General features: G+C 36.9%; 2 protein-coding genes across 2 annotated transcripts; one reads left to right on the forward strand and one right to left on the reverse strand.

The window, feature by feature from the left end:
* The first annotated feature begins 96 nt into the window (after positions 1–96).
* LOC311287674 (bolA-like protein 2) lies at positions 97–9,274 on the forward strand. The gene is made up of 3 exons (XM_084404681.1): positions 97–416; positions 596–693; positions 8,913–9,274. The coding sequence occupies exons 1-3, from the start codon at positions 354–356 to the stop codon at positions 9,010–9,012; spliced, it is 261 nt and encodes an 86-aa protein (XP_084260807.1). The 5' UTR covers positions 97–353; the 3' UTR covers positions 9,013–9,274.
* A 6,788-nt stretch (positions 9,275–16,062) lies between these two features.
* On the reverse strand, positions 16,063–19,487 carry LOC311287297 (uncharacterized protein). Its single transcript, XM_084404026.1, has 4 exons — positions 18,945–19,487; positions 18,120–18,452; positions 17,921–18,048; positions 16,063–17,829 (listed from the first exon to the last, which is right to left on the reverse strand). The coding sequence occupies exons 1-4, from the start codon at positions 19,327–19,329 to the stop codon at positions 17,467–17,469; spliced, it is 1,209 nt and encodes a 402-aa protein (XP_084260152.1). The 5' UTR covers positions 19,330–19,487; the 3' UTR covers positions 16,063–17,466.
* Between the last annotated feature and the right edge of the window lie 181 nt (positions 19,488–19,668).

Genomic DNA, 19,668 nt, shown 5'->3' on the forward strand with positions numbered 1-19,668 from the left:
TTGGTTTGATCATCTTCCAATATAATTATTTGGCTTTTCCGATCAAGCAAATGAAGAGAACACCGATAACAACAAGGACCCCAAATTCTCGGCTTTGATTGACCAGTTTGCATGACTCTGGTAAACACTTCGATAAATGGATTGGCCATTTCTTTTTAAGAGGCGTGGCCTCTGTAACATTCCAAGCTCAAATGGGTGTTTTTATTACTAAGCTCCTCCTTTCTAAGGCATACCGGTAGTTACTGGAAAATTAGAAAAGATCGACGCTGTCTACTGTACGTTGACATCATTAACCTCAGCGTTTATAAAAACGTCGTCGTCGTCACCAAAGCTTATACTTTATCCCAGGAAATATGTCAGTCACCCCAGATCTGATTCGTGAAAAACTGATCGCGGAGATTGGTGCGATACACGTGGTATGTAACGTTAGTAATAACTGCACAGCCAGATGAAGATGGAATCAGAATGAATTACAGATCATACAATGTACTTGTGCGATGTAAAACAGGCAGCTGTTGCTTTTTCACATTTCAACAGTTAATTAACGAAAATACGTCAACTCTGTGGATGTAGTCAGAATCCGTTTTTCTTTCAGGATGTAGAAGACACGTCTCCCAATAGATGTGCTGCCAGTTTTAAAGTTCTTGTTGTATCCCCTCAGTTTGAAGGAAAAGCATTGTTGCAGAGACACAGGTGAGTTCTGCTCACGATTTCTTTGGATTAAACACTAGAGAATCATCCATCCATAGAAAATACAAAAGACTGAAACCACTAGTAAAAATGCTTCTATTTTTCTCTTTTCTTAGTAACTTAGTGTTCATTTTTAATGTTCGCGTTATAATCTTAATTTCAGTTGGAAATCTGAAAATAAAATGTCCCCCCATTCTCTTTAATGACAGCAGAACTCCAGCTGCATGAACTCCACAATTGTGTGTAGCCGATAACCTGATGATAAGATTTGAGAATGATCCAAAGAGCATCTTGTGCTTCAGTGGAAGAACGTTGTTCACATGATCAATGTCACAAATGTACATACATGATATTAGTAACTCAGAGGTACAGAATCTTATTTCTTATTCATTTTATAATACTGTAACTTATGTTTGTTTTAATCGAAATCCTAGTTTTAGTTAAAGTCACCCTACTTTGTAGTAAATTTTATTCATTAAAGTGCATCTCTTTTTCTTTTTTTACCAAAATTATATATTTGATATATTCCTGTGAAAAAAAAAAAAAAAAAAAAGTTCTTCATGTCTTAAAATAGCTTGAAGGCTTGCTTCAGTTACACGGATCCATGAATATGCATATTAGTTCCCGCCTCCACTCACTCACACCAGCTCAGAATACCTCATCCACTCGGTCAACATTATCGTAGTAAACGCTGCACAATGGCAAGTGGAAATACTGGTTTGATTCAGCCATAAATGTTTGAACCAGAAACTGATTCAGAAGAAGTGGAAGAGTTAATTATACAGTCTCGTTTCGATCGAGTCGATGTATCAGAATGGTAATGTGCTTTATGTATCGTAAACAAATCAACCCAAACAAACACATTTCATTGCTCCACCCCCAAAATGCACAAACATGCAATACAAGAGTGGATGTCTCTTTATAGTAACTGAAGTAAATAATAACAAAAAATAAAGCGAAGATAAGGAATGACAAGGAAGAACAAAAAATTAACAAACAGTACAAGCAAGAGTTTGCTGTTAGTCGCCAGCAGCACACCAGCTCTAGACAAACAATGACACTCAAAACTGTCCTGTTACTAGGGGTGTCCGACTAAGGATTTTCATAGTCGAATCAGAATCGTCAAGTCTTGCCTATAGTCGAATCATGTGTGTGAGGGTGGGGGAAGGGGGCGGGACTTGAACATTTTAAAGCCGCGATGTACGGAACATCACACAAAGATATAGAAGAAAATGTATAAAAACATTTCGGATCAATAAAACTAAGAAATAACAACTGCAGAATGGCCACACTGCAGACAGGATTTGCATTTCACATGCAAATCAAATTAAATCGGCTAAATTGCCTGTGCGAGCAGGCTCTAAGTACAGCGCAACATCGATGCACCGATTCAATTCATTCAATTTACAGAATTAAATTAGAACAGAATATACCTTTCTAATAAAATAAAATACAAAACGAAATAAGTCAGAATCAAGTCACAAGATGCAGAACAAATGTGTGCAAAATGCCTAAAGTAGTTAACAAATAGTTAAATTAGATATCCCTGAGTGATAGCCTAAATAAAGAAAATAACGAAAGTATAGCCAGAATTGTCAACTTTTGTCTTTTTAACTGCAGAGACAATAAACGCTAACTGTAGTGGCAGTATTTTTAGCTAAACATGTTCATAGCACCCAAAAATCTAATTAGAACTGGCTGAAATGTTTTGAAATCATTTGTACCCTACCTTCTATTTTCTTATCCCAGACATTGTTAAAGATTTAAATCCCCACCGCCAAGATGCTCCTCTGTCGGTCACGGATCATGGAAGTGAAGTAGTCGATTGTCGAGTTCACGCGCGTGATCATAGGTACTAAACCTATGCGCGTGAACTCGACAATCGACTACTGTGGACTTCGACGAAAAACATCATTTTTATTAATATCTTTCACATCTACTGCAGTCAGATTCACCTGCGTCACTCCGAAGGAATCACTCACATGACCTGTGCACTTGTAATGACACATCAAGGATGTTAAGAGGCTAAAAGCAGGTTTAAAACTTGCCCCATTGAAGTCAACAGGGTGCAAATTTTAAAACGAGGATAACACGGTGTAGGCAACACCGATTTTTGTCGTTGTTCTCTGTACTGACAGCACTCCAAATGTACAAAAAAATGAGCTCAATGTTAAAATTGACCGGAGTTCTCCTTTAAAGGGTACTCTAAATGTGAAACTACAACTGCCAGTAGGTGGCGGCAAGTCACTGTCTTAATAAGTGAGTTGAGGGAGTCATTCATTCAACCGATTTGATCAAACGGCTGATTCATTCGGGAAAGAAGCAAGGGATTGTTCATTGAATCATTAAATTGATTCGTTCAAAACGCGGATTCCAGTCAAAAAAATCATCGCTGTCTGTTGCACTGAGACTCTGCTATGGCTTCATTTTGAAATTCTCGTCAGCGAAATAAAGGGAAAACAAACAATACTGACAATATTGTTTATAAAATGTAACTCACAATGTTAATTTATTGTTAATTTAACTGTTATATAAAATAAATAATCACATTTGCAATTGTGCACGGGAAACCGGAAGTCTTGGTGATATTGATATTGATATTGTAGGTCTATGATAACAACATAACATGATATAAATATGAGACAAAAACTCATTTGGGAACATAGGCTACCTATAACTGCACACATCACGCAGTGAAAGCACGAGAGACAAAAGCGATGTCAGCTCGCAGTGCCTCATATATCGTTAAAACAATGATCACAATATCATAATAGACAATACACATCGCACACCACTGCGCACATAAAGAATGAACTTAGAATTGAACTGACATTTACCAACTCGCTTCTCCTCTCCTCCTGTTTCGCGTGCAGGAGACAGACGTAATGCTGCCGCGAATGTGACGCGAAATGTCACGTGAACAAGCAAATCCACAAAGATAGAATTGCCATCGAAAATTTAAGACCTTTCATAAGTAAAAATAAGACTTTTTAAGGCCTTAAATTTAAAAAATCTAATTTAAGACTTTTTAAGGATCCGCGGACACCCTGGAATAAAAGATTTGGAATGGCGGTTCGTCTTACACACAGGAAGCGCATAACGACGCCCAGAAGGCAACAGAGATCTCCTCCTATCGAAGCATCGAATCTTCATCTATTAGGGGTCACCCCTACCTGTTACTATAGCTAACAATTACAACAACAGCATATCTTAGTTCTGTGAAAAATAGCAAAACCAATGTTACTCACGTATGGAGCAGAAACAACCAAAACCTCGGCGTCCGTTTTCAGGCCACCCCGTTTAGCTCTCTCCAGCACTGAAAAACTTTTCTAATATTAACGCTGGTCCTAAAGCTCTTACCTGACCATAACCTTTCTTTTCCCAGTGACCTTTTGTAATAGTAGTAGTAGTAGTAGTATACTTTTCTTGTCCTCGAAAGGAAATTTGTTGTGGACTACATGTTGCTGCATAAACATATAAGAAAGACAATTGAGTTAAGACATTACAAATTTAAAATTAATAGGATACACAATTATTCAATAATCGTACAGATACAGGCACAAAGGAATTCTTATACCGATTTAGTTTGCACATTGGGACTCTATATCTTCTACCAGAGGGGAGCATTTCATACTGCGAGTACAAAAAGTGAGTTTGGTCCTCCACAATTTTCTGTACCTGATTCAGGATGCAACTCTCATATAAATGTTGAAGATTCAACTGATCTCCTTGTCCAACAGTTTTTAATGCTGTCGACACCAGATGTACTAATTTAGACTTAAGCTGTACATTTAGGTTCCCAAACCATACTGTAATACCATATCTAACTATACTTTCTAAAACAGCTTTGTAGAACAACATCATGATTTTCTTATTAACTCCATAAAAACGCAATCTACGTAAGAAGTACAGTCTCTGGTGCAGCCGAGTACAAACCCATTCTGTGTGTGTTTTCCAAGTAAGTGAGCTGTCTATATAAACACCCAAATACTTGTAAGTCTGTGTTTGGGTGATGTTTTGGTCATGTATGACCACTTGTCGATGGTCACCTATACATTTTGGGTCGAATATAATCTCCTCCGTTTTCTTTATATTTATTATTAAATCATTTTTATCACACCAATCAACGAACCTACTTATTTCTGGCTGGTAGATGTCTCCTGGATTATCATTTCCGTAAAGTAAACTTAAGATGGCTGTGTCATCAGAATATTTAAAAATATAGTTTTGTGAATGCTTACTTGAACATTCATTTGTAAAAAGTGTAAAAAGAATTGGTGAACTGACACAGCCTTGTGGAACACCTGTGCTAATGTTCTTTTGTTGTGAGAGACAATTGTTTACTTTTACACACTGAGTTCTATCAGTTAAAAAAGATAAGTACCACTTTGTGATTGATGGGTTTACACTCAACTGCTCCATCTTTGTGATTAACAAGGGCGGTTGAATGGTGTTAAAAGCAGAGCTAAAATCGATAAAAAGTAAACGAGCATAGGCTTTGTGATTCTCTAAATGCTTCAGAATTAAGTGCATAATGCTGCCAATAGCATCCTCAGTTCCCCTCCCCTGTCTATAGGCAAACTGTAAAGGATCTAAATTGGTAGCAACCTCTGCTTTTAACATAGACACAATGCACTTTTCAAAACATTTCATAATCACAGACGTTAACGCAATCGGTCTAAAATCATTATTTGATATAGGCTTGACTATCTTTGGAACCGGAATGATCACAGCCCTTTTCCAAAGGCTAGGAACAATACCGGTATCCAAAGATTGTTGAAATATAGGGAGCCAGACTGGCGTCAGTTCATCTGCAAAGTTTTTTAAAATGTAGGCTGAAGCCTGCCGATTTCCTAGGACAAATATGTTTAAAATAATAGTTAATCTGATTAGCATCAATCAGCAACTTTTCTTTATAAACACCAGAAGACTCCATATCACTAGTGTTGTTCATAGGAATATGGCCGCTCTTCTCAAATCTTAAGTAAAAGTTATTTAAATCGTTGGCTTTCTGTAGATCATCAGAAGTATATACACATTTCCTTAAAGGCTGCATATTAGTTATGGATTTCATAGAATCCCAAAGCTGTTTAGGGTTAGACATGTTTAGCTTGTTCTCCAGTAGTTCTTTATGTTTATTCCTGGCCTCACTCAGTAGTCCATTCAATTCCTTCTGGGCCAAACTTACTGCGAGGCGATCTTGATTACGAAAAGCCAGTTTCTTTTTATTAATACACATTTTAATTTCCTTAGTTATATAAGGCTTATTATTAGCATAAGTGATCACCTCCTTTTTGGGTACCACATTATCAGTGCAAAATTTGATATAATCTGTCGTTACCATGGTAGTTTCATTAATATCATCGCTATGGAAAACTTCCCAATCAGTACAAAGAAAACAACCTTTCAGGGTTTCAACAGTATCTTCTGACCACACATTAACGCTCTTAATCACAGGTTTGTGTCTTTTCAACAGAGTCTTATATGTTGGAATTAAGTAAACAGTGTTGTGGTCAGAGTTCGACAGGGGAGGCCTTGATCTGGATGTGTATGTAGGGCTGCAACGATTCATCGAGTTACTCGATTTACTCGATTACAAAAATTCCTCGAGGCAAAAACTCTGCCTCGAAGCCTCGTTAAATTCCTATGACGCGCACTATACGCGCCAGGGATCTGATTTCACACGGACCGTTGTTCAGTGTTCAGGAGGCACAATTTTAATTTAGTTGGCGCGATGGCGGAGAGTAAAGATGTCCATAAAGTTTGGGATCGCTTCCTTCCAGCGTCGCTGAAACAAGGTAACGATTCTGTCCCCCGCATTTTTTTAACCCAGCGCCAATATTTCCGCCCGTGCCGAAGCCTATACATTGATGTTCGCTGATTTTAATCCCATACTGTATTTGTAGTGATGTCGTGATGCGGTTTGACTAGATATGATGTTTAGCTTTGATGTTTTAAAGTAGTAAATGTATTCATGTTCAACTGCAAGAGAGTATAGCCTAAAAAAGAACCCCTTCACACACACACACACACGCACCCTCGTCTCTCTAACGCGCCAGTCAGACCAATTGCCACAATGCATCACATATGCTCAAACTTTTTTATGTAGCCACGCAACAATAATTTCAGCATGCATTCACTGTATACACCGGGACGTGATGGAGGAACAAATATTGCATTGCAGTCTTTGCGAGACCTTGTTTGTCACGTCTGCCAAATAGTTACAGACAACAACAAAAAATGAAACTCCCCAGCCTGCTTCTCCAAATCCACTCGTACTTTTGGGGAAGACATAATCGGCTACCAAAGTAATTGAGCATAGAACATTTTCAATTAACAAAAAAATATAATACTACAAAACGTGCTAATATACTTCAACTAGCCTAAGTGAGAAACAAAATGCTGTTCTTTTTAACATATTTGCAATAAAACATTCCCCTTTTTAAAGCTACACTTATTTTTGTATAAATTGTATACATTGTGTACCTGTTTGGCTTGATATTTTATATTCATTTAATTTATTTTTGTTCTCCGGTGGGTAATTTGCAGAAGGTGCAATCCTTTTTTTGTAATGTTGTATTAAGAAGACAAAACTAAGGCCAAATGGCCTTTACTATTTAAGTTTGTATTCATAGTTTTACATGTTATACATGTTTTACAGTATAAAGTTGACTTAACTGTATTGTTATATAATTGTTGGCACTGGCACTTATAAACACTAAATGGGTAAAAAGTACAATAATAGTTTTGGAGCCAAATGTTGGAGTTGGAATAAATAGCTCTGTTTTTGTTTTTTTGAGAAATAAAAGCCAAATGCTTGATTATTTTACAGCCACATCATTTTCGTTATGCATTATTTGTTTTGGTTGTTTAAAAACACACTAATTTTTTTTATCCGATTACTCGATTAATCGATCGATAAAGTGCTAGATTAATCGATTACAAAAATAATCGATAGCTGCAGCCCTATGTGTATGCTTCTTTTATGTTCCCAAAGCATTTATCTAAAATCTTATTATGTCTTGTATTGTCTTTAACATACTGTTCGTACCCAGAGAGAGCAGACTCCATTTTACACTGATTAAAATCGCCAAGAATAAAAACAGGCGCTCCTGGTGTATGTTGAAGTTGGACTTGAATACAGTCTCTTATGACGCTCACAGCGTTAGCTGCTTTGCCCGAGGGAGGGACATACACAACACAGATCAAAATATTCCCAAACTCTCTGGGTAAATAAAAAGGTCTCAAACTTAAACATAAGAGTTAAATGTCCGGATTACAGACCGTGGATTTAACTGTCGTATGGCTACACCAGCGGTCATTTACGAACACACAGATACCACCGCCTCTGCTCTTTCCCGAGGAGGCAGATCTATCTGCCCGAATAATAGAAAAACCTTGTACCTCTATCAACGAGCTGGGCATCTCTGGGCGAAGCCAAGTTTCAGTAAGCACCAGAAGACCTGCATCCCGGTACTCAAAGCACGCTTTAGCTTTGATGCGTAGTTCTTCTATCTTCTGTTGTAATGTCTCTCAGCCATCTTTCTTTCTACAGTCTTTCTTCAAATCTCCCTCTTTCTCACTCTCTCTCCTCCCCATCATGAGTGTTTACACCCCTACTGCTGATCGGCTACAAGTGTATTGTGGTGCTCGGTTCGATGCACTTTCAACAGTGTTCCTCAGAAATCACTTACTGCACCTTTAACAGTCAAGTCAATTTAACACAATATAGAAGGGCAGTTGTATAAGAAAGATCAGTTAATGTTGACATCTGTTGATAATATTAACATAAATAAATGTGGCCCTTGTTATTTAATCATTCATTTTATTGATACAGTATGTGGCAAGCAGGTTGCATTTCATATCAGTTGTGGATATTGCCATTTAAGAAAACAATTGGCATGCTGTTTCAGCCAAGTACGGAACACCTGAAAATGGAAATAAAAATGGTTTGATTGAATCAATGATGCTGTCAGTGGAGAGTGTTGTGCAAAGGTCAAGTGTCCCAGCTGTCTGAGAGTGCCTCAGACACGGACGCAGATGTGCAGGCTTAGCAGAATGATCTGGGTCTTTTTACAGGACCAAGTCGTGTGGAAGAGTATTGTCTTTAGAGAGGATGGATCTGTGGAGGCAAGCTGTGAGGAACAGGCATGCTGGGATCAATAGACTTACTGACCTCATGTAATGTTTGTATAAATGTCTGTGTTTATGTTTGTTGGTAGGATGGTGAATAATTGCCTTGCCGAGGAGCTGAAAGAGATCCATGCGTTCGAGCAGAAAACATTGACACCAGAGCAGTGGGAGAAACAGAAAGCACAATGACACATACAGACACGCTCAAAACTCATTCACGCAGCCATCAAATAAAACAGCAGGGACTTTTTTATTTGGTGATACTTCCATTATTCCCCTCAAAGTATAATCACACCAATGTAACTGAAATCAGTTCATTTGTATTTATAATGTGATTATGACATTTTTGTCACTTGTGCAAAACACATTGCAAATTATTGAAATGCATTATGTGCTATACAAGGGATCTTTGAAATGTAGTTTGCTGACAATAAAGAACATTACTGAACAGAATTTGTAGGTTGTTGTCAGTTTGTTGATGTGTGATGATGACATTTTCATTTCTATCTTAGAGTGAAAGCTGCTAAAGGTTTAGACTTTTAAGGATGGCTCATACAGAATGTTTCGATTTAGAAAATATGGCCACCAACAAAACATTCAATACTGGTAATTTCACTTTGCTTTTGAAATCTGAAAATCAAACCTATTTTCATAATCCCCCATTAGATTTAATGACAGCAGAACTCCAGCTGCATGAACTCCACAATTGTGTGTAGCCGATAACCTGGGCCCAGTTTTTCAAAAGTAATCCAGTGGGATTTTGGATCACGGATTGGATCAAATCTTGGAAATGGGTTTTTCAAAAGCAAAAGAGGGATTCTGAACTAAGATCAGATCATGTAATCCGATCTTAAATTTGATCTGGATCAAACCTGCCCTTTGGGTTTTTCAGAACTTTGAACTCGGATTAGGATCTATTTGATCCAAAAAAACAGGATTATCCTGATCCCATCAGAAGGGTGGATTCAGTTGTGATTTTTCGAACCAAATAAAACCAGAGAGGTTTTTTTTTTTAAGTGAATGATCACAAAATCCATGTTTACTGATGATATATACATTTCTTCATATTTGAAGCATATATGAAGCATGTCACATCTAATGAGATATGGTAAAACAACAAAATCTACAATTTAACATTATAACAAAATAAGGAAAGTAAAAGTTTCTGTTTATTACAGTGTTTCTGTTTCTTAAAATTAAAATAAACAACGGTTATTTGTGGCCACCGGTATTTTGCCAACTGCTGTTCTTTGCTAAGCCAGTAGGGTACACTGTTGGTTCCATTTAAGGCTCTAGTAAACAGGATTTGGTGATCCTGAAAAGTTCCTATCCGGATCAGATTGATCCAATCCGATGTTGCTTTGAAAAACTGGCTCAAAAGTAAGCTGGATTACGTGATCACGGATCGCAAAAAAAAAGGATTACTAAATCCGGATCAATTTTATCCGGATTAAACCTTTTGAAAAACCGGGCCTAGATGATAATGATTTGAGAACGATCCAAAGAGCATCTTGTGCTTCAGTGGAAGAACATGTGACTGTTTGTACAAAGGAGTCACATGATCAATGTACATATGATATTAGTAACTGAGATATAGGGCTTGTTCGACTTGAACCGGCGCTGCACAGACCGATCGGTGAATGACATCAAAGTACCGCGAGAGCGAATAGAAAGTAGATGGCTCCTATATGCTATTGAATTGCTCTCGCGGTACTTTGATGTCATAAACCGATCGGTCTGTGCAGCGCCGGTTCAAGTCGAACAAGCCTATTATCTTATTTCTTAATCATTTTGTCATACTGTATTTTTTGTTTGATTTAATTGAAATTCTAAAACTTTGTGGACATTTTCAAGTCACATTAGTTAAATTGATCATTTCTGTCTTTTTGGAGTGAAAGCTGCCAAAGGTTTAAACTTTAAAGGATTGCTCAGACAGAACGTTTTGATACAGAAAATATGGCCACCAATTTCACTTTGTTCAAAAACCCATACTATATTTTATATATGTAATAAAAGTTCACTTTGATAGCTCTGAAATCTAAAAACTATATTAGTCTGTTTTGATTCTTTACCTCAGTTCAGCTGGAATTTACCAAAGTAACACATTTATCCTGTCAGAACATAAATGAATGCTGACCAGAGCTGGCAAATAATATTTTCAACTTACAACTGATATTTCAGTATGTTCCTTACACAAAGACATGTCCTCATCAATTTTCACTGTATCAAAAATAACAGCATGAACATTTTTCAAAACTTCTTTTTTTTTTGTCCCACAGAGCAAAGTAAATCATTTGAGTGTAAAATGAAGGAAATGATGCCAGATTTTATAAGTTGGACACATACCATTGAGAACCAAGGACAAATTATGATTATTGCAATGAATAACCTTTGAAGCTCATGGTAACGAAGTTTTACAATACCAAGGCAATTAATACACACTTTAAGTGCTTTCCAAACATAAACATATGGCTTGGTTAATATGGAAACCTGTCATTGATTCAGGAACAGACATAACCTCTTATGTGCAGACGGATATAACGTGTGATTGATAACAGCATTGCAAGAGCAAATGTTTTATTCATGAAGCTAAAAGCATGTACGATTTGTGCTGAAGGGCAGACGGGCCTCCTGCTGTGTGATATAAAGACAAAAGACCACAGCAGGCGTTCAGTGCTCTTTCTCACACAGTCTGCTCGCACTTACATGTGTCTGACAGTAATATTACAGTGAAATCAGTATTTAACATGCTGTTCTGTCACTATACGTGGACAGAAAAGAAATCTCGTTGCATGACAATAAAAGTAAAACAAATGTGACAGCAATGTTCGTTAGCATGTGCAAGTTTGTCCTTGCAAAATTGCACTCAAAGCCACTTTGTAACTTTGTCACTGCAATGAAAGAGCCATATCTTTTAATCACAAGATCTCAAAATATCAGCACTTCACACCATTCACACACACAAAATGGTATAAAAGTTGTCACTATGGTGGCTCCTTTTTAATTGGTACATAGCCTACTATTTCTGTACTATACATTTGAGGTAATAATATGTACCTTTAAGATACCAGTATGCACCCTCTAGGGGTAAATATGGAACAAAAGTGTACATTTTGAAGGGTGTGGTCCAGATGACAGCTTTTCTACCATTTTTTTTTTCTCTCTCTATGTAAGAGTGAGGTACTAACATACATAGGGAACTGGAAATGTATTTTGTAAGGTGCATGCTATTGGAAGGGAAATTGGAAAACTGAAATTGGTTATGAAAGACCAACATTCAGATCGTGACAGGTGGACCTGCAGTAGCTGGCCGAATTCAGAAGCGTTCATTGAGTTTGCAGTCAGTCTGAAATATGTGGTATAAACTGTGTGACTCTTTTGTTGTCTTTAATCGGGTCTGTAGCGTCTGATGTCCAGGCCATGAATCACACTAAGACAACTAGTCTCTAGCCAGTGTCTAAACACTGATGATTTCAGTAAAGGTACCAAGGGCACCACCACTGTTACATTGTTGTACGTTTTTTACAGAAATGCACAGGCACTCACAAACGGAGAAAATCTGCACTGTGTTAAATAAAAGCGAATTGACAAAATAAATGTGCATACACATCTTTTACCTTTTCTCATGGTTTGTAGGTACTCCCACAACATCTCACCAGCAGTTCAGTCAGAGGTCCGATCTAGAAAGCTCTCTCGGTCTAAAGCACAGACAGTATGGCATTCCTCTCAAATCCGGGTAAAGGATTTTTAAGCCAAACTTGGTCTGGCACCAGTCCGACCAGTTTTGGGGAAAGTTACTTTTAAATGTAATGCGTTACAATATTATGTTACTCTCTGAACAAGTAACTAATTGCGTTTCTTAGTTACTTTTTATGGAAAGCATTACGTTACTCAAAAAATGTAAAGGCCCTTTTACACCAAAAGTGAAATGAATAATAAGCCTCAGGCTGAAGGACATGCAAATTCATGCCTGTACAGTAAAGGGGGCTGAGCTGAAACAAATCTTTCAGCCGTCCTGCCATTTTGGACTGCAGAAGAATAGGACGCTGAAGAAAAAGGTTCAACACTTAAGAAAAAAAATAAATGGAAACACAAATGTGATGTGCATCTAAAGTCATTTTTGCTGTTGGCATGAAATTGGATCATTGAAGATCAGCAGCAAAGACATTGCATAAAGTAAGATTAAATACATAAAGTATATTTGTGTAATTATTGCAGGTTTTCACAATATTCTGAGTTTGCATTTCACTGTTTTTAAGCATTTTGAGGAATAGTGAATCTGTTTCTGTGCAAGTGAGATGAGTAAATGCATGCTCACATTCAGTCTTAAAGTACAACATTATGTTCACACAGCGCACACAACACCTCTGCACCTCACTCCCGATTTCTCTCAACATGGGACAGGAGAGTTGTCATGTATATTGTATATATAATATACGCCTCCACATCAATGGTACCTTCACACATATGCAAGTCACCCATTCCATTTACACGGATGCATCCCTATACACTGACAGATGTTTGCTTTTGCACCTGTCATGAAAATCTGGATGGTCCTTTTCATCTTTGGGACTGAGAACTCAGTCAGTTTTCCCCAAAACAAGTGGAAACGTGGACTCATCTGACCGTAGAACACATTTCCACTGTCTTTCAGACCATCTGAGATGAACTCGGGGCCCAGAAAACTATTGAATAGAAGTATAGCTTTCTCCTTGCATAACAGAGATTCAAGTGTCATTTCTTAATGCAGTGTCAGACTGTGCTAAGTGACAACGGTTTTCCAAAGCCCATGTGGGTATATTTAGTAGCATGATGGTTTCTCATGCCATGCCATCTGAGGGCTGAAAGGTCATGAACATTCAACAGAGGTCTTGCCATACCTGTACTGAGATTTCTCTGGATTCCCTGAATCATTTCACAATATTATGTATGGTAGTTGGAGAAAGACCTAAATACTTTGCAATCTTGCACTGAGAAACCTGATTTTTTAATTGTTTGACAATTCTCTCATGAAATTTGGCACAAAGTGGTGAGCCATGACCCATCTTTGCTTGCAAAGGCAGAGTCTTTGCTGGATTCTCCTTTTATACCCAAACACGAGACCCTCACCTACCATTTCACCTGCTAATTGTGGACTGTTTCAAAATATTTGTTCAACAATTGGATATTCTACATTTTTCTCACTTTTATTTTGCCTCTGTCCCAACTTTTTTGGAGTGTGTTGCTGCAGCCATCAGTCAAAATTTGTTTATATTTACAAAATTTTATTTATTTGGCCAGTGAAAGCATTGGATAATTTTTCTTTGTACTTTTGTCAGTTAAATAAAGGTTAAAGAGAATAAACAAATCACATATTCTTGATTTTATAACATTTTACAAAATTTGGGATTATATATATATATATACACACACACACACATACACATATATATATATATATATATATATATATATATATATATATATATATACAGTGTTGGGAAGTAACTAGTTACATGTAACTGAGTTACGTAATTTATAGTAATAAATAAATGTAACCGTAATCAGGGACAGTTACTGAGAAACAATGTGTAATTAAATGACAGTTACTTATACATCTACATCTGAATATTTTCTGTAAAAAGTTAGGATATGTTGAATAATATTCATTTGTTGCTTTGCCTGTTTTTGATTTGCACAATGCCTCTGCCGTTTAAAGGCCGTTTAGTAAAGCAATGCTAAACGATGCTTTGATTATTTCTCATTTGATTTTGCAGCTCCCCACGTTTGCCAATTACATCAATCCACATTGGCGCTTTCTAATCTGTCAGTATGTATGTATGTATGCATGTATATATATATAAAATATAGTAAATAATAAACTATATAATATTTTGTTGTAAATTTAAAAGTAATGCGTTACTTTACTCATCGCTTGAAAAAAGTAATCTGACTACATAACTCATGTTAGTTGATATGCGTTACCCCAAACAATGCCAGTGACCTACTGACCCCCTGGATTGATAAGAATTGTGAGCATTTGGACAGGTTGAAATCATAACTAGGAAAATAAAATGTGTTCTCTACCCTGGTTCCTCTTCTGCGTGAAACCAGCAAATGTGTCATGATGAACCAGCAGCTTTTTACTGGTGGGTGTGATGGTACATGTCACATGTAGATGTCACAGTCCCTGGTTATATGCTCTTACCTAACCGAGCAATTCTATATTTAAAAAATAACATTTCATAATTTCATAATCAGTGTATGAAATCAAGCACAGACCACCGATCTTTAAAAGCTGATAAATTAATAAAATAATTATGAACTTCTTAAGTTTAATTAATTTTCAGAAGTGACTTATACTATTGTAAAAGAACCAAGCAAAATTAACAGTAAATTACCATGTGAGTTCCAGTCTATCTTGGATTGTGGAGATGAATGGAAGGAAGATCTGAGTTAAAAAGGCACAGAGGAGGAGAGGATGGCTTACACGTACAAGACATTTTCCTCTGGTATATGATTTTTGAAAGATGTCTCTTATCTTATGCACACTATAGCTGCATTTATTTGATAATAAGAAATACCGTAAGATTATGAAATATTATTACAATTTTAAAATGTGATTTATAGCTGAATTTCCAGTACCCTTTAGTGTCTTCAAATCGTCAGTGTCACATTCTGATGTGCTGATTTGGCGCTCAATACACATTTCTCATTATCAGGGTTGTGCTTAATATATTTGTGAACTGAAAACCATGATAATTCTTTTTAGAAAATTCAAAAGAACAGCATTTATTTGAAACAGAAATCTTTTCTAACATTACAAATGTCTTTACTGTCACTTTTGATCAATTTAATGTATTCAAATAAAAGTATTCATTTATTTAAAACATTTTTTAACAAGAGTGTATGTTCAATATTTTAATAATTTGCATTAATATTTATCAAGCACAATTTTAAATGTTAAAAGATAAAAAATAAATGATGATTGACGATTCATAAAATTCGAATGATTATTTTAACAATTTAATTTAAAATGACTTTTTACAACTAAATGTTTCAAATGCATATTTAATAATTACAAGCCTAAAAATATACTGGCGTCTAATACTGGCCTAGTTGTAATATCATAACATTTCAAATTAGGCCTTTCAAATACAGTGCAGTTCATGGTTATTTCACATTATTTAGACAAAGATCAAATCACATTTCAAAATCCAGGTAAATTAGGTAAAAATCCAGATAAAACCATAACAAGGTTTCCACACAAACACACAACTTTATTATACCTGTTGATGTTTCACAGTCTATAACTTAAAATATCAAATTCACAGCAAGGTCCAACAGAAGAACTAGGGGAGAGCGGGGCACAACCTAACACTTTTTGACTTTCTCAGTTTGTGTAAATCCACTTGGGGTTCAGAAAATGTATATTTTCCCACACTAACCGGAAAACAGCCATACAACAGTTAAAAAAAAAATGTTTTTATTAATTATTTCTGAACATTGACTCTCAGTCTTTATCCACTTTTTTCTCATGGTTTCTCAATAGAATTCATAAAAGTATAGAATATAATAGCATAGTTCTAATAGGGGCACATTGTAACAGTGTAACGTGCCCCACCTGCGCAACTGGGATTTAAACCCTGCTAGCGTCTTCTGCTACTGAAAGAAGCATTAAAGAACTATCTCAACTGTTAAAGGGGTGGTATAATGCCCTTTTCACAAGATGTAAAATAAGTCTCTGATGTCCCCAGAGTGTGTATGTTAAGTTTTAGCTCAAAATATCCCACAGATATTTTTATATAGCATGTTAAAGTTGTCACTTTTTGAGGGTGAGCAAAAACGCACCGTTTTGTGTCTGTCCCTTTAAATGCAAATGAGCTGCTGCTACCGGCAAAGAGGGCGGAGCTTCAACAGCTTGTGTCCTTTTACCTCACACACACATGCACTGAAAATTTCTAAACTTTTAGCCTTTTTATGTTCAAACCGGAGTCAGACAGTGATGGAGAGACTCAAGAAGAAGTGACAACATGTAGAAGCAACAGGACATTTCTGAATGGTTAGTTGATGAATTTATGTAGCTTATCTTCTAGTCATTGATTAGCTAATATTGATTAGCATATTAGCATATATGCTATCAATAGCATATATTTATGATAATCTATAAATCTCGTTCCCGGGGGCGGGGTTTATGTAAATTCTAGGGTTGGTGATGTCACTAACCCGAGAGGAATGTCCTGTAGTCCCTACCAGCCGTTTGTTGTAGTCCTTAAAAAGCAATATCTTTAAAAGAAAATATCTCCCTTTGCTTTGAACTTTGAGCGTTGGAACTTTGCAGATGTTGTTTATGCCCAATCAGCAACATTACACACTAACTAAAGTTAGAAAAGTGAACTCATAATCATCCACCCCTTTAAATAACAGATTCAAGATTAAAACAATATCAGATTTGTCTTTATTTTAGAAAAAAAAATTCTATAGTGTTGATATGGCAACTAGTAAATACACTAAGTTTCGTCATGCTAGCAAGTGTGGAATGTTACAACCCCGCGTTAGTTTGTGCGCCGCTCTCCCCTACAGATAGTTCCGAGTTGTTCAGAACCTCAAACCTGACTGAACATGCCAACAAGCTTTCTATCAAAACTGACTAATGAAATAATTTCATACACGTGATGTTTCAAAGACAGTACTAGGATGGTGTGATTTCTGGTGGTAGCGCAGACCTCCACAGTTTCTAAAACTCTTCCCACACTCATCACACACATACGGCTTTTCCCCGGTGTGAATGCGGAAGTGCCGTGTCAGCGCCCCCGAGTGGCGAAACCGCACCCCGCACAATGAACAACTGTACGGACGCTCACCGGTGTGTATCCTTAAATGAGTCTTCAGGTTCTCCAGGCGATTGAAGTCTCGGCTGCACATGCTGCAGTGATACGGGCTGCACCCTGGAGGGAAAAGCTGCTGCTTTCTCGGCCGGGTTGCGACAGTGCCGTCTTCCACACTCATTAATATGGTTCTGTGATGCTGAATGGGATGATAACAGATCATTTGAACTGTGAAATACACGGCTCCATAATTTACAAATATACAGACTGGAATGGATGTTTGTCCTCACCTGCTCATTACGGTTTTGCGTTGACTGCATGAGGGATGTCCTGTCGTCTTCTGATAGGTAGAGGTTGTGAAACGGGGTGGAGACAAGAGAGACGCAGCCACTGGATGGCAAATTGATTTTTGAGGAGCCTGAGGAAATAAAACATAAATCACGGACAAGATTTCAGTACAGCGGAACACTTTTATGGATTAACCATTACCGTGACTGTGGCTGGGTTCTTGATCCAAAGGTTCTGGCTCCTTCTGTGGCTTCTCTGGAGCAGGCTTCCAGTCTTCTAGCAGTTTTGACTGAACTAAAGTCATTCTGTTGTGCACAAACTCCTCATTACAAGTCGAGTCAAAACTATAGTCTGGACTAGAATAAGGAGAACCACATCCAGAGCTGCTATTCAGTGCAAGTTCTTCTGGATCTGACTTTTCACTTTTCACCTTAACTTGCTCAATTGCAGGCTGAAATGATACGGCTTGATCGCTCGGATGTACATCTTGTATGAGATCTATGCTGAGCTCCTTTTGGTCTGATGTATCTGGCTCTGTGAAGACATAAGTGACATCAAGAAAAAAAAAATATATATACACATAACTTTTTTTTTTAAATGTTTTTTAAACAAGTCTCTTATGCTCATCAAGCCTGTATTTATTTGATTAAAAAAAAACAGTAATATTTTGAAATATTCTTACAATTTAAAATAATGGTTTTCTATTTTAATATGCTTTAAAATATAATTGATTTCTGATAATTCTATAATTGATATAATTTAATGGTTTAAATTATTATTATAATTTCTTAAGGATCATGTGACACTGAAGACTGGAATAATGATGCTGAAAATTCAGCTTTGCATCACAGAAATAAATCATATTTAATAAATCGATCAACTGAATGCAGGCTAACGTTATTTGACTTCCATCATGCTGTAAAAGGGTCTACTACTCTAAATGTGACTTTTGTTATCTACAATTGTGATTACTGTCAGTATCTAATCACAAGATTTCTGTTTTTCATTTTGAGATAGGCTACGCACCATGTATAGGTGAAGTGTTCATTTCATGTGATCGTACACGACCATCGTGATGAGAGATTTTGTGAAAAGATCCATTCATCAGCCCTTCACTCTCATCCACATATGCATGTAACGTTACTTCGTCGTGTTTCTGCGGTGTATCCTCTCGCAGACTGTACGAGCTGCTCTGATTTGATTCCCCATGATTGAGATGCTGTGTTGGTAATGTGAGATGGTTGTTCTCCCGCTGTTTCTCGCTGTTATCCAGAAGTCTGCTGAACTCATTGATCGCGATCTCAAGCGCCACCTCAAATGCCCTGCGCAGCGCCGTCTCGAGCGCGGCCTCCACACATCTGGACATCAGTGATATCGGCTCCCTTCCGCTGACTTTCACACGAGCATTCATTTTATAAAAACACACCGTGTCTCACGCATAGGTCTCACTGTCTAACGTTACCTCTTCAGAATGCTTATAATGCGGACGCCGTTAGAGTCATTTCAAGCGTTCCAGGTAGCTACTGAACAAAACAGACTGACGGCAGGAAATGCTTCAAAATAAAAGTCAATAAACTCATAAGAGTGTCTTGATCTTGTCCTCATCATTTTTTTTTTACTAATGTACGCTTTTATAAAATAAAATATATTCTGTTAATTATGTTTTATTTAATTAACATTTAGTGTAATAACGGAATTTAAATGCTTTCTCTAAGAGGAGATGCTCATCTTTTATTCTTCAAAACATATC

The sequence above is a fragment of the Rutilus rutilus genome (assembly GCF_951802725.1).
Source record: "Rutilus rutilus genome assembly, chromosome: 3".
Taxonomy (NCBI): Eukaryota; Metazoa; Chordata; class Actinopteri; order Cypriniformes; family Leuciscidae; genus Rutilus; species Rutilus rutilus.

What these genes read in the sequence shown, in the direction of transcription:
- LOC311287674 (XM_084404681.1), top strand. Translation starts at nt 354, where the DNA reads ATGTCAGTCACCCCAGATCTGATTCGTGAAAAACTGATCGCGGAGATT. An exon ending in AGATTGGTGCGATACACGTG is followed by an intron (nt 417 to 595) that starts GTATGTAACGTT and finishes TTTTTCTTTCAG; the next exon opens with GATGTAGAAGACACGTCTCC. An exon ending in GCATTGTTGCAGAGACACAG is followed by an intron (nt 694 to 8,912) that starts GTGAGTTCTGCT and finishes GTTTGTTGGTAG; the next exon opens with GATGGTGAATAATTGCCTTG.
- LOC311287297 (XM_084404026.1), bottom strand. Translation starts at nt 19,329, where the DNA reads ATGAATGCTCGTGTGAAAGTCAGCGGAAGGGAGCCGATATCACTGATG. An exon ending in AGAACCCAGCCACAGTCACG is followed by an intron (nt 18,049 to 18,119) that starts GTAATGGTTAAT and finishes TTATTTCCTCAG; the next exon opens with GCTCCTCAAAAATCAATTTG. An exon ending in CGCAAAACCGTAATGAGCAG is followed by an intron (nt 17,830 to 17,920) that starts GTGAGGACAAAC and finishes CATCCCATTCAG; the next exon opens with CATCACAGAACCATATTAAT.